General features: G+C 41.7%; 1 protein-coding gene across 1 annotated transcript in view; it reads right to left on the bottom strand.

The window, feature by feature from the left end:
- The window catches only part of fam13a (family with sequence similarity 13 member A), a gene marked incomplete at its 5' end in the record, with an annotated part of 61,514 nt that overhangs the window by 34,064 nt on the left and 12,895 nt on the right, over positions 1-14,555 (bottom strand). The window contains 4 exons of the mRNA XM_080837050.1: positions 6,570-6,850; positions 10,839-10,931; positions 11,059-11,133; positions 13,489-13,642. Of these exons, the coding sequence (XP_080693176.1) occupies positions 6,570-6,850; positions 10,839-10,931; positions 11,059-11,133; positions 13,489-13,642 (603 nt within the window). The remainder of the gene's footprint in view (positions 1-6,569; positions 6,851-10,838; positions 10,932-11,058; positions 11,134-13,488; positions 13,643-14,555) is intronic.

Below are 14,555 nucleotides of genomic sequence, written 5' to 3'. Positions count from 1 at the left end.
CTGAAAAAGACGAGAACTCAGTAAGCAATAACACTAACTAGATAGGCCTAAGTGTCTACTGTAAGAGTAAAGGCAGCTAGCTAGGCAAACAGACTGTAGTCATGCTATTGACAATTGATGAAATGTTAAATGAACACAAATCATTATATGATAAATAATAAATAATAAATGAACAAACTAAACATTTTTTCCAATGGTTGGCCCTTCTCATGGCCATACCCTGCATAGTTTAAGCAGCCTTGACCTGTCAAAACTGACCAAAGTCACTCTCAGTAATTCTGATAATGCCGATCTCCACAGACTTAAAGTAAAAAAAAGAAAAAAAGCTATTTTTGAGCCGATCTTACCATTTCTCCATGAGCTCAACCTAATTAACACTGGTGAAAGATGAGCACCAAATTCCAGCATTGACTGGCAAAACTACACTTGCTAAACTAAACTTGCCTTTACTACAGGTCAGACCTACTCCAAGTCACTTCAAGTTATTATTCAAATAATCCTTTTCTTAATAAATTTGATGTGATATTTTTAGTGCAGTGACAGGTATACTCCAGTGACAGTGGTATACCCTCCACTTCCTGCAGTTATGCTAGTCAATCAGATACAAGCCCAAAAACCAGATTTACCTAATTCATTTTGAAAAAGAATCAGTTCACTCTATTGCTTTTGCAGGATGTGGGTACTGTACAAGGCGCGTATACACTGGGCTTAGGGCCCTAGTGATCCGCATTAGTGCATTTGAGCCATTCACAGGGACACAGCGAAACAATGGCGTTAACGACACTAAGCTGCATTGTTAAACGGCCCATTCACTCAGTCTCCCCTTGGCATGGCCAGTTCCACTGGTACTGTACATGCAGCTCCTCTAACGACAGTGTTGTAATGCCTTAGCCGAGACAGAGTAGGAGGAGAAGGAGGAGGTGGAAGAAGGAGACTGGTGCAACCTGTGCATGTACTATGGCTCTGCGATCCAGCCTCACAGAGGATTTAGGTCCCATTCACCCCGGAGCCAAGAAAACAAGGCCAAAGTTCAAGCTTACTTTAAAAATGCTCACAGCATCACATGACAGCACCTCTGGAGGAATGTGAGTGAGTGGGAAGGTGTGTTTGTGTGGAAAGTGTGTTTACAAGATGGGAGAAAGTGAACGGAAGTGTGTGTGTGTGTGTGTGTGTGTGTGTGTGTGTGTGTGTGTGTGTGTGTGTGTGTGTTTGTGTGTGTGTGACAGAGAGAAAAGAAATTACTAAGGAAACATTGACCTTAGTTTGATAGTTTTATCAAAAAAAGGTTCATATTGACTGATGCCTGTTCTTATTATCAGTGAGAGCTGCACTTAAATTTCTTGTACACCATTTCTGGACTTCTCTAGAAATCAGGTCTAAGGTACCAGGTGCACAATTAAATAAATAAATGTGACATTACACAACCAGGCTTTTCATTTCTGAGGGAATATGGACAAGAGCGTTTTTTTCCCTTTCACTGTGTCTTGCAGTGGTGTTACACAGTCTGGCAGAAGTATTAAATTAATATGTGTGCCGACATGAATTACAAAACCGAAAATCCCTCCTTCTTATCACCTGATTAAGGGAATAACAAAGCCCTTTCACAAAGTTTTAGTAAGCATAGGTGATCAGTGCGCTCCATGCAGTTCTGACATACCCACAATTGGTAATCGATCTCCTTTTTCTTAATGCTGCTGACACACCAATCCATTTGTTGTGGTCTTTCCTTTTCCTTGTTTTAAGCCAAAGGGGTTCAGCTGTCAGGATCTGTTAGGTGCTCAAATACGCTTTGTAGAGGTGTCTCCTATCTGATCCCTTCATCCTGACCCCAACCCCATGGACCACATCAAGTGCTTTGTACTTCATATTTACAATACGATCCATACTGACTAATGTGTATTTAGCCTGCTTTAGTGTTGTGAGTGCTACGTCCAATTTTCACACACACATTGCAGGACATTCTAAGGACAAATCCCATGCATGTAATTATGTGACATCACATAAAACATTCCATACAACACGTCTAGCCAAAAGATGAAAGAGGGCTGTAAACAACAAGGGTAAGCATTTATCCAAACCGGTGCACATATTCAGGTATTTGCTTTCAGGAGTATCCACAACAGAGCTAAGAATCTGCATCCGCTCAATACAACAACAGGCCCACAGAGAGATGGAATGGACCTGAGAGAGAGCTTAAAAACTGGGGAAACTGGGTTGTGTCCCCTTGTACTCTCTACCTCTCACTCGGCAATGCAATTCCATAAAAGGAGACCGGGTAAGAAGGATGAAGCTTGCCACACATTCCCTGAATGCTTCAACTGTAAGTCCAACAAAAGTACAGTACAGCAAATGGTTGGTAAGCCTCTCTGAGCTGGCTTGTTAGTGCAGCACCTACGCAAGCAGGTGGTTTCGACACCACGTGCCAAACGTCAGCGTGAAGGGATGGCGTCGCCCCTGTAAGTGCGAAGAAGTCACCTTTGTACAACACTTGCTGTGAGTGGGGGCCCGTTGGGAGCTTTATTATAGACTGAGAGGAACCTTGACCTGTGCTAGAGACCCTGGGTTACTTGGGTCAAGTCCACGTGCACACACCGCCCTAGCAACAAAACAGGTGGATAAGGCTAAATCTGCATGTGCGTTAGTTGTTTTCTGTGTTAATGTGTGTCTCAATGAGAGGGAGGGAGATAAAAATGTTTGTGTCAACAGCTATTTGTGTGACTGTGTGTGTGTGTGTGTGTGTGTGTGTGTGTGTGTGTGTGTGTGTGTGTGAGAGAGATAGAGATAGAGAAAGCGAGAGAGAGAGAAAGGTGTGGAGGGTCTAGTGGGGTACGTGTGTAGTAAAGCATGGGCTTGCTCTCTCAGGTATGTGTTACGCATGTGTGTATTTGAAATTGAATGTATGTGTGCATGTCTAAGAAAGTGGTTGATACGCATGGCCAAATGGCAAGTGTACAAGAGCACAGTAATATCCAGGCCCTAACAAGTGTGAAGGCAAAGGATGGTGAGCTCATCAACATAGCATTTTTCACGCTCTTTATCAAAATGCCATTTCTGAGCTCTCACCTCTGTTAACATATGCTGTAGTGAATGCACAGTCTAACATACCCTGCCCCTGGTTCCTTCATTCCGGTTGAACAGCTCATTGGCTAACTGTGGTCTAGCCTAGTGATTGATGAACCCTATCACTGGGTGAAAGAGATTCCAAACAGGTGTCACTACACTGCTAGTTTCCTCAGAACTCTCAAGAGTTACATCATTCCCATGGCAACCACCTACTGTATAGGTGCCTCATACTATCTGCCCATCCATGCAGCGAGTAGCATAGACAATGTGCTAATGGTCTACCATACCAGTGCTACTGTGTGCTGAGCAAACTCCCTCCATGACGCTCTACAGGCAACCCCTCAATGAATAGGTGTTTGTAGAACAGGCGGAGGATAGCCACTGCAAGAGTTCCCTTAGTCCAGAAGAAAACAACAATAGCTGTGACTAAAAAGGTACAGCTGTTCCTGATTTTGTATAAGCAACTTCCACCACTCATAAGCGCCTGCTCATTGACATAAGAGCAGTTTTTTAGCGCTCTATAGTTATACAATACACAATATGACTCTGCCTTTCCTGTCGCACTTTCCTGTCGGTGTTCTAGACCTGCAGAGGAGGTGGAACAGAGGCATGTCACTGTTAAATGCACACATGCAGCAGGGCCAGTTATTTCTTCCACTTAGGTGAGACGCCAGCATGAAGCCTTGAGTCTCATTCATAAGCTGAGCAGAGGCGCGCTGTTGGCGGGATGGGATCCCGGTGCCGGCCAGCACTGGACCTGGCCGGTTTAAACTTGTGAGAGGCTGACTGTAGGGAGTTCCACAAACAGGGAATTGTATAGGAGTTCAACAGTAGTATGTGAGAGCTCACTGACATATAGTCACTGAATTTAAACCCAAATGTCAGGTGGGCATCTGGGTTCTACTTAGAGCTTACCTTTGAAAACGACATACAATGTGATGTGATATATAATATGACGCAAAATGACGCAAAATAAGGCAAACGTATGGTATGTGTAATGGAGTTAGAAATGTAAGTGGATACAAATGTGAGTTTCGCCATAATTTAGTTATGACGTTACTAACTGATATGAAGATGATACAGTGCTGAGGAAGTTTAAAAAATGTAATATAAAAAAAATGGATATAAGAATACATGTGATACAATGTGTTTATGTGAGTGTGTGAGAGTGTGTGAGAGTGTGTGTGTGTATGTGTGTGTGTGTGTGTGTGTGTGTGTGTGTGTGTGTGTGTGTGTGTGTGTGTGTGTGTGTTTGTGTGTGTGTGTGTGTGTGTGTGTGTGTGTGTGTGTGTGTGTGTGTGAGTGAGTAAATGTACAACCAGTGCCTTAGTGCGTAAACCGACACTGAGCATTGCTTTATGTAACACGTAGATCCTGACAATAATAGCATAATGATTGGGAAAGGTCAGAGTTATGTTTAGGTTCTGCCACACTGTGATCTGGACATACTGCTTACTGCTCTGACCTGAGACCCATCCCATTTTTTTGCTCAGCAAACATCTTTTGACCTCACCCACAGTCGTGTTCATATACTGGCTGTTATCACTTCATTTTGGGTATATGTTTCAAACATTCACACAATCAACTTGTGATAGTCAAAGGTTAGCCAATTAGCTGTACTGCTGAAGATAAGGGGCCCTAATTTCATAGGGCAACAAGGACAGGGAATAGACTTCGTGCATCAGCAGCTGCACAGTGGGAATAGGCGGGGATGCCTATATAAGCTAATTTCATTGACACAAAGCAGAGTGGAATCAATTATAATTGGGTTGAATAAGTGAATGTGGCAATGAAGTAATTATTATCTTACCACAATGATTTGACCATACTTTATAAATGTTTACACAGAGCTCAGTAATTGTTCAACAAAAGAGCAAACAACTAATTTCTTGTTGTGAATGCAGTGATTTACACCAGAGGAAGAGGAGGTTCTTGTGCCTGAAATCATTTAGAAGTATCACAGAAAAAGGTTTTTGGCTTTGAGGGAGCTCATTTATACACGGAACTTCCATGTCTTCCATGTCTGTGCGCAGACCCATCCCAGCATTGCACTGACTCACCCATGTTTGCGATAAGAACCTTGTTTTAAAAAAAGCAAAACAATGCAATAGCAAAATAATTTCTAGAAGCATAGATTATTAGGTCACATACCCATTAAAATACTGCGGTAATAAGACTGAATTAATTGTGTCAAGAAAATTCTCCTGAACCGTTTTAACAGTATTACTTTAAAGCAGAATTATGGAGTGTTAGTCTAAAACTAGCGAGCCTACTACGTTAAAAGCATGCAATACCATTGTAAACACCGCCAACAGCTGGGCTGGCATTGATCAAAGCTTTCTAACTACCTACCTGCCATCTTTTGGTGGTATTGTTTGTGATGTGCTGTGAAGGCTTTTCTTTCATTTTCGTGGGTGTGTTCTGTCCCGGATCACAGAACTACATAGTGCATAGCCTGGACGGCTAGTGGTAACAACAGCTGTGTTTATCTGTCCTTCACATGATCATATTCCATCAAAATGAATTTGAAGAAGATACTAAAAGTAGTTGTTTTATAGTGTTGCTTTAAAGTGTAAGCTCTAAGTGCCATTTAAGAGCCACTTTTCCCAGACACAGGAGACGTGTGCTGATGTTGAGGGTCCTGCAGCCTCCTCAACACATGATAAGAGAGAGAAAAAGGAGAGAAGCAAAAAGGACAAAAGAGAAAGGGTTGCACCCAAGACAAAGAAAAAACAACAGCAGCAGAAGTGCTTTTCTTGGAGATACCTGATCTTGGCTCTGCTCGGCTTTCAGTGGCTTATAATAGGCACTGTGGAGCACTGCTGCCAGGACTGGGCCCTCAATATGAAGATGAATCGACAACAAAACAGCACAACAGCAGCAGAAATGTACCGGGATACTTTGGAATTGCTCGTTTTGGCGTTTTAATATCACTGATTTGGTTCTTCGCAAGCATGACTAATAAACAAGCATTTTATTTTCTTACCCCAAATGTTCTTTATGTTTATGATGGTTGGAAGGTCTGACTTTCCACCTCTTATAAAAGCTGATTGCTGTCTGATATGTCTGTTATGAAAGTGGGATGCAATTAAGATAAACTACTGATCCAGCACAGACTGTAAAACCATAAAGTGTATAAAAGCAAGCTAATATTTCATCGGATCTGTCAGAGTATACCTTAACAACATCTTAAGATTTGGCAAGCTTGGGTAAACTGTGTGCAGTTCTTGCAGTCATTTGACAAGTGCGGAGATTTGATTACGAACAGGGAAAACCAAATTCCTGTCGAGTAAAGAAATAGCAATAGTGTGTTTCAAGACTGTATCATCATTAAAAAAAAAGATTTCTGGTCATATCAGACTATAATTTGGAAACTAATTATGATGCCCTGTCTCTCAAATAACAATAGCCTATCTGCTATGGTTGCATCAAACAAAATATCGACACACAACCCTAACAAGAGACTTCTCAGAGCTCGCTGATACATGCTACCTGCTCACACTAACCTGCTCAAGGTCTCCACGCTCCTGCTGAGGCTGACTCCCTCTGGGGTCAGCTCCATCGCCTCGGGGCTCTGGGTATGGCTCTGGGTCTGGGAGTGCTTGGGTGTGGGTGTCCAGGTGCTTGTGCTGGAGTCCTGGGTGATCAGGGACGGTGACAGGGCCCTCGGGCTGGAGGATGGGTCTGGAGCCAGAGGCAGAGGTCTGGAGTGGGGGAGACCTGCCGAAAGAGCAGGCTGGGGCAAGAATCGCTGCTGCGCTGACATCTCACTCTTGAGCTTCTTCACCTTATGGAAAGAGGAAGAGAAAAAGAGAATCAAACTAATTAACTCCTCATAAAGATTTGGTACCAAGCAATTACACATTGGCCATTCAAATTGTCAGACCTTTGGTCAGGTAACTATAAAAAAAAAACATGCTTTCAAAGAGCCAGTGATAGTAGAATCACTAAGATATGAAACCGGAGCAAGGTTGAAGAATAAAACCTCTGTGTCTGTCTCTTACCTTTCCCACACAGAGCGGCTGCAAATTTCGAGGGTTGATGGAATAGGTGTAGAAACGAACCCTAATCAGAGCAACATCAAAGCCCGAATCTGCCATCTTCTCTGACACCTAACTTACTGTAGTCGAGAAAAGCCGAGTCACTCCCCTCATTACAATTTATGCTATAAAAGACTTCACTCGCTCAGTGATTTTTGAGCATCTAACATACACAGAGAATTGAAATCAATCAAAAGTGAAAGTGAAGGAATGAAGAGAAAAGCTGGAGAAGAACAGATGCAGTAAACGAAAGAACAGCAATGACCAACATTTGACTTTTCTGGGGCTTTTTTCGGTCAGACTCTGTAGAAGTCGATTGCCAAACCATTAGGACTTCCATAATGCACGGCAAGTGCTGCCATTTGAGAGAATCAGACCGCCCCTGCAAATGTCTCATTTAATAATGTGTTAATTTAGGCCTGGGGTTAGACCATTGATTAGAGGCACAATAGTCAATGAAAGGCTTGCTCTGTGCTAAGCACTCAGTTCTTCCCCAGTGGCTGGTGAAGACAGACACAGTGACAGCAATTTCATTCATTCACTTATTGTTGCATAAGCCAATCTGCTGCCATCATAGAGGTAAGGGTCATTTTTAAAGAGGGAGAGGATGTTCATTACAGATAATGTTTCAATATTCTTCGGAGCCTCTACCTCTCCAAAGCTGTCTCTACTCCTCAGACACATCATAATCAATGTTCAACAGTACCATTAAATCCTCCGATTTTAATAACAACAGCACCTCCCCATAGTTCAAAGAGGGCAAGGGTGGGTAAGGGCAAAGTCCTGAGCTCAACTGTGGTGGTGATGAGATTTGTCAGAGTGTGACTGAAAAGGAAGTGAGGACTGGTAGAACTGTGTTAATGATCCAATGATCTGAAACCACAGATGTGGGCCAGTGGATAAAAGCTCTGTGCTCGGGCTCTAAGTGGTACCACACGGAAACGTGTGCCCTAGATCAAACTTCAGAAAAACAGAGTGAAAAAAACAAACTGAATAATATTTAACCAAATGAAAGCAAAATAAAAACAAAAATGCCAAATCGAAAACAAGCTTGGTGTTTCAACCATTTTACCATTTAAAATCTCAAAACTTGCCCCACTCAATGTGCCAACCATGTCTATTGATAACCTTGGCTTTAACAAGTAATTGTTATCAAATAAACTAATGTTTTTTAAACCTAAACCATTAAAATGTGTTTTTGAGGTCAAGCCAACTCACTAAGACATTTTAGCTAATCTGATGTGAGCACTGGCAGGTCTGAAGGACGGAGGGTGACCTGCACAAAGTCCATATTTACAGTAGCACAGCTTTTATCAGATAACTGCACACTCACGTTTTTCCACCCAGGATTTTAATCTAGGAATTTGCTGTTACCAGTGCATTGCTCTACAACCCACAGTTTAAACAATACTACAGTATCAAAGAAACTCACTACAAGGCCAGCTTCATTGCAGGGGGAAATGCCTGGGAATGTCAAATAAATCTTTCTATCCACCATTCAAACAGCACATAAAACGACCATTCCTTCCTTACAAAAAAAAATCAATTCTCCACTTCATGGACCCAGCATGTAGTGTTAGTATAGTGACACTGGCGATCTCATATTCATCTCACCTGGCCTCCGTGCAAACCCATCTTATTCGAGGGCAGATGTCCAGCCACACACAGGGCTACACTCATGGCAGACACGTATCCTCTTTCGACAACTGAAGGGATCTCAGTGAGCTGCTTGGATTTTTAAAGGCACTAATTACCATTGACAGCCATGGTTATCACAAGTCCAATCTCTATTCGGTTATATATTTACACATAACCTTCAGCCCCGTGTGAGGGTTTGGCACTGATAAGTCTTGCATATAATTTCCTCATTAAGCCTGTCCTTGGTTTTGTCTCTCTAAGAGTGTTCTAGATTCTACCTGGCTAATTACTTCTAGTGGACTATGCATATTAAAATATTCTAACCATAAATCAGTTGATAACACTATTAATTCACTACACTACTACACAAACAAAACCTCCATGCAGTAGTTACCATTCAATGGATGGGCAATTAAAGACAAAAAAGGAAAAATGTCAGTGATTGTTGTAATCATTGTAATCAACACGAGTGGCTTCACACCGTTTAGTAATATAAGGACTTGCTGCCAGTCAAAGCTTTCTGTATCCAAAACTCTTGCCTAAACCTGATCCATGGCGATATCATTCCCTTATCTTTGCTGATGGTTATTTTCTACTTGTTGTTCATGGATCACAAAACAGATGAAGCTGCCAAAAACTGAAATAACCCCATAGATTAGACTGTGACAATTCTTCCTCTGTGCTGATAAAGCCAGACCGATCTGGACTGTTAACAATACGAGACAGAGATCGCTAGAAAAGCTTTACTATGATCATTCAAAGGCAACCCACTGGCTGCATAGCGCTGGAATTGGGATTGCAAATTAATAACAATGAATGCTCCCAAAATGTTAAGTCTGACCACAGCCACCGCAGCTAGTGTGCTAACAAGTGAGATGCTTTGTGTGAGTCTCAGTGATTTCATTGATCCGTATCTGACGGAAAACAGAACATCAGCAAGATCTTGGCTTGTGTTTTCCCAGTTCCCATGAAAGGAGTGGGTTTTGTTGGCATTACTCAATCAGTTTGACTGTATTCATCCGGCAAACACCACTTATCTTCCACTTTAGCTGATGTTTGCTAAACTATGCAGATGGGAGCGAACAGAAAGGTGGATGGTCAGAAGCTACTAGATTTATTGATCACACAAAAAGTCTGCCAGATCAATAAACTGCTGTGTGCATCCGCAGGGTTAGCTCCCCCACATAAAATCACACTTTTAAATAAACTTGTCTTGACTTAACACTTCTGCCCCTGCTGCTACTACTGCTGCTGCTACTGCTACTGTTACTGTTACTGTTACTGTTACTGCTACTACTACTTCTCGAACTACTGTTGCTACTGAAACTGTTACTGTACAGAGCTGCCAACTCTCACGCTTTCGCCGTGAGACACACGCAATTGCATGTTTTCACACGCTCTCACGCCGCACAGCCAATTTCTCACGCAAAACAAAATCTGATTTTGGGCCGAGACGCGTTCGTTCCTTGAACTACCCGCGATAGATGGAACACAAATTTCAAATGTAAAAAAACAAAGAAAAGAATGTTCAGTTGTGTAGCCTACACGCCACGGGCTCAAGCCAGTCAACCAGGCAGGGCGGCAAGCTCGAGCTCAAAGGATATTTTAGAATACCCGACTTGCAGTATTTTGATTGGCTTTGACATTGAAAATGTAGCGCGAGAGATCACGTCCATTCATTCAGCCAGCTTGTATAGCTCGCCTCTAACAACTCGACAAGACAAGACACTGAAGACAGACAACATTGACAAGCAGACGAGCGGCGGACGAACAGTGTTTCTTGTAAGTATCAGTGTTGATCATCTATGTCATATATCGTTTAACCTATAATTATTACTGTAACTGTTACTGCTGCTGCTACTAATACTACTAATACTATTATTACTACTATTTATAATAATAATAATTATTATGCCACTACATAGAGCTTTGGCAACCAGGAATGTATTTGGCTTCACCATTAAAACAAAATATAGAACTGTCAGTGCAATCTTCTGTGAGAGACAGCAAATACTGGACTGAAAATGGTTAGACAGTTACACATTTGTATCACAGTGGGCATTTGGCATTTCCTCTTGTGCTGTACGAAAGGCTTACCATTTTCTTTCTTGTTGTGACTGTGGGACTTTCGGAGGCTAAATCTTTTGATGCATTTGTGTTGCAGTTCTCCACTGAATTGTTGATTAAGGCCTGTGAGGACAAGAAAACAACGATAAACTGACCTGCCAGTTGAACATCTGCCATTTAGCTTCCTGTATTGTACACACACACACACACACACACACACACACACACACACACAGTGCAAGACACTCACCTTTTTCTTTCTTCGTGCCTTTGGAGTGGGCGAGTAGGGTGACTTCTCTCTTTCTGACGTAGATTTTTGGACTTCCTAGGAGGGCAAATATAGGACAAACAGCTCAGATTGTCTCACGTCATCAAATGCAGCTAAATCAAAAGAAGAGGCCATGTGAATGAGACTGTAGTCGCGGTCTCAGGGAGGACCAAAAACAAATTTCAAAGAATACAAGATGGGGGTCAAGTTTAGGCTTTACGTCACAAGGGGTCAGGTTCAAGGGGTGCAAGGGTCGAAGATGTAGGTGGGCTGGACAACCTAAACCTTCAGCTGAGGTACCATGAAGGAGCCAAGTGCAAAGGTCATCAACATGGTCATCAGTCATAATGGCACACACCCCTCTTAAAGACCCTCCAGTGAAAATCAAGTTTTTAAACTGTCCATGTCCATATGGTGTTTTTTGATTTGATACACAACATATCATGAGTAGAATAAGCAGTGAACACCATGGCTGAGAATTTCCATGTTGGAACTCCAGTGTATCAATGACAGTCTCAAAATATTCATAGCTCCCTGAATACTAAATGAGGCAAACGTTATATCCAAACTTTATGAAAAAAACCTCTAAATATGTACTTTTGTCAATTGGGGGAAAATGGGTTTTTATCAATGCAAGGAGAGGAATGTAAAGGCCAAATTATAGTCTAGACGAGAAGTGTCGCATAACAAAAAAGGATGTAAAAGTGTCAGAATTTCTGTTTGCCAGGGTGCTGCAGAGCTTGTCACACACATCCAAATGTTTGAAAGGGCACGGCTGTTGAAAGCTTTTGTCACGCACTTTGATTGGATGAGGTGAGATTCAATGCATGTTTTACCTTGTTGTCATGGATATGTTTATAGAATTCAAGGTAGATGTCAGTGCCAGCTTTAGAGTTTATATTTAATAAAACATTGACTTAATTATCAGTCGGTGAGATATCATTTCAATGTTTCAATTGGATCACAGAGTTTAAAGAGGAAAATGTACCATTCATGATTGTACTATATGGCTTCCATGGCTAATGGAATTTAACTAGTTGGATAATGTTAATTAGCTGGCTCAGTTGCCTAGAACTGAAATGTTCTGTTCTGTGCCACAGACTATTCATCATCAGCAACAGACTAAAAAATCCAACAGGTGCTGTACCTCCACCAGACCCCCACCATTTTTGTCAAACGACAACTGTTGCCTGGACTATAAATTGGCTATAGGACTCGTGCAGGTGCAGAATCATTTGTGTTTGAAATTTTGCAGGTTTGTGGATGCAGTCCAACACCGAAGCTCCATTTTAAACACATTCAAGCAAACAAAGTTTACCAATAAGACGTAAATGGATAATGAGGAATTGGAAATAGTATTTGATAAATGGTCAGTTATTTACTACGATAATAACTTGTAGCTCATTTTGATGCCAAAACCGACACCGCTCGAAACTTCAACAATTTATGGTTAATAAAGGCTTCCAATCATACCAGAAAGCCAACAGAAAAACTTAATTGACATACATAGTCACATGAAATATAAAGTCGCTTGGTTTCTACTGTTAATGGAAATACATTAAGCCCACAGGCAGTCACCATGATGCGAAATGGGCTGGTTCACCTATGATCCAGTTTAATTTCTAGTTTCAAATAAATAGTTTCCTAGCCATTGATAAGTTAAGAATCCAGTCAACAGGTATCATGACTCCCATGTCATCTGATTTGAAATCATTATTTTTCATCTTTTTATTTATCATACTAAGTGCTTTACACTATTTCAATTTCTTATTTGAAAAAACCCTTCCTGTGAGTGTCTCCAAACATCTGGAAATTAAGTTAATCGGATCATATCTCATTGGACAGGGAAAAAACAAAACACAGGGGATGCTTCAGCACAACATTCAGCTGATTCAAAGGCTTCCTTCAGATAGGGGCGCCCTGCCTCCTTAATGGGTCTATGTCTGACACAGGAGAGGGGGGTGACCCGGCACTCTCAAGAGTGTCAAGCACCCTGGACTATTTTGGTTGTGATCAATGACTCTCCCCCTGTACCAATGCCAACAACACGTTTCAGGTTCGGAGGGGGGACTTGCGTGCCTGCGCTGTTTCTGCCTATCAACAAGATGAATCGACTTAACATATGGAAATGTACAAGAAGATTGGAGATGAGGTCATGTATTGGTAAACAGTTGGTTTATATAGGTGAAATAAGTAATGCCAGTCCTGTACACAAGGTATTTTTACACTAAAGTGCTAAAGTACCTCTTCAAAGACTCAACAATCTTTTGTCATGTCTGCACCCTTACAATTTGCACCATTGTCACTTGTGGCAGGAGTGAGGTGACCTAATTTTTACATCTGAGGATGTACATGTGTACTCTGTCGAGGCACTAGGCGTAAATTAGTAATATGATCTTGAAATGTACTCACCTTTACTATGATGGTTTTGGAAGTCTCTATCTCTTGCATGTAACTGCCCTTTTCTATGTCACTCTCAAAGATGGCACTGTAGTTCTGGATCAATGTGGCCATGATCTTGTTGCAGATATTCTGTTCCTGGATACCGTCAAACCCTAATGACACACTGAGGAGACACAAATCAATGTCAAACCCTGAGGACACACTGAGGAAACACAAATTAATGTCAGAGGTTGCCATTGCTAATCTAGTCAGTTCAGTTCAGCTAAAAGACATTTCTCAGGTAATCAATATCAACATTTTTTAGCGTATTTAGGTTTGCAAATCTTGTCATGGGTTGCTTAGTCCTATGTGAACAACTGTGCAGATGGTGCACACTTTTATGTGCACAAACACAGACACAGACACAGACACAGACACACACACACACACACACACACACACACACACACACACACACACACAAATACACGCATTCACATTCACTCAATTATGCACATACATATTCACACTCACTCAATCATGCACACACACACACATGCACACAAACTCACTCACTCACTCACTCAATAATGCACATACCCACACAGAGAGACACACAGAGAGAGACACACACACACACACTATGGGTTTAAATATTGGAGTGCTGGAATGATAGAGGGTTGTTCAGAGGGAAGGCTGTTGCATCCCTGAAACCTCTCAGCACTTCCTGTTGCAGCTCCTCATCTACCTTGGCAAAGGAAGCTCGGACAGTTCCAAAGACTGATTTATTAATAGGTAGATGCTTTGCCGTTGCAAGCAGTGTTCTCAAACATGAAACATCATGCCTGCTGATTTACTTCCAACAGTATCAGTAGTCTGAGACCTTACTTTGTTACACATGGCAAGGAGGAATACAACTAGTTAGGTATAACTGGTGATAGACCAATCACAACCGCTTTCAACCAGAACTGCAAGTTACACGTTTTTTTCTATTTTAGACAAAACTGAAATGACAACAAATACCTTTCTAACTCTATATAGTTGTGGCACCAATGTGATCTGTTCTGTTGTGCCTTCCTACATCAGGCATTTCATGG

This window comes from Sprattus sprattus, assembly GCF_963457725.1.
Source record: "Sprattus sprattus genome assembly, chromosome: 4".
NCBI lineage: Eukaryota > Metazoa > Chordata > Actinopteri > Clupeiformes > Clupeidae > Sprattus > Sprattus sprattus.
The sequence above is the reverse complement of the archived record's forward strand: the minus strand, read 5'-3'. Positions and strand labels throughout refer to the sequence as shown.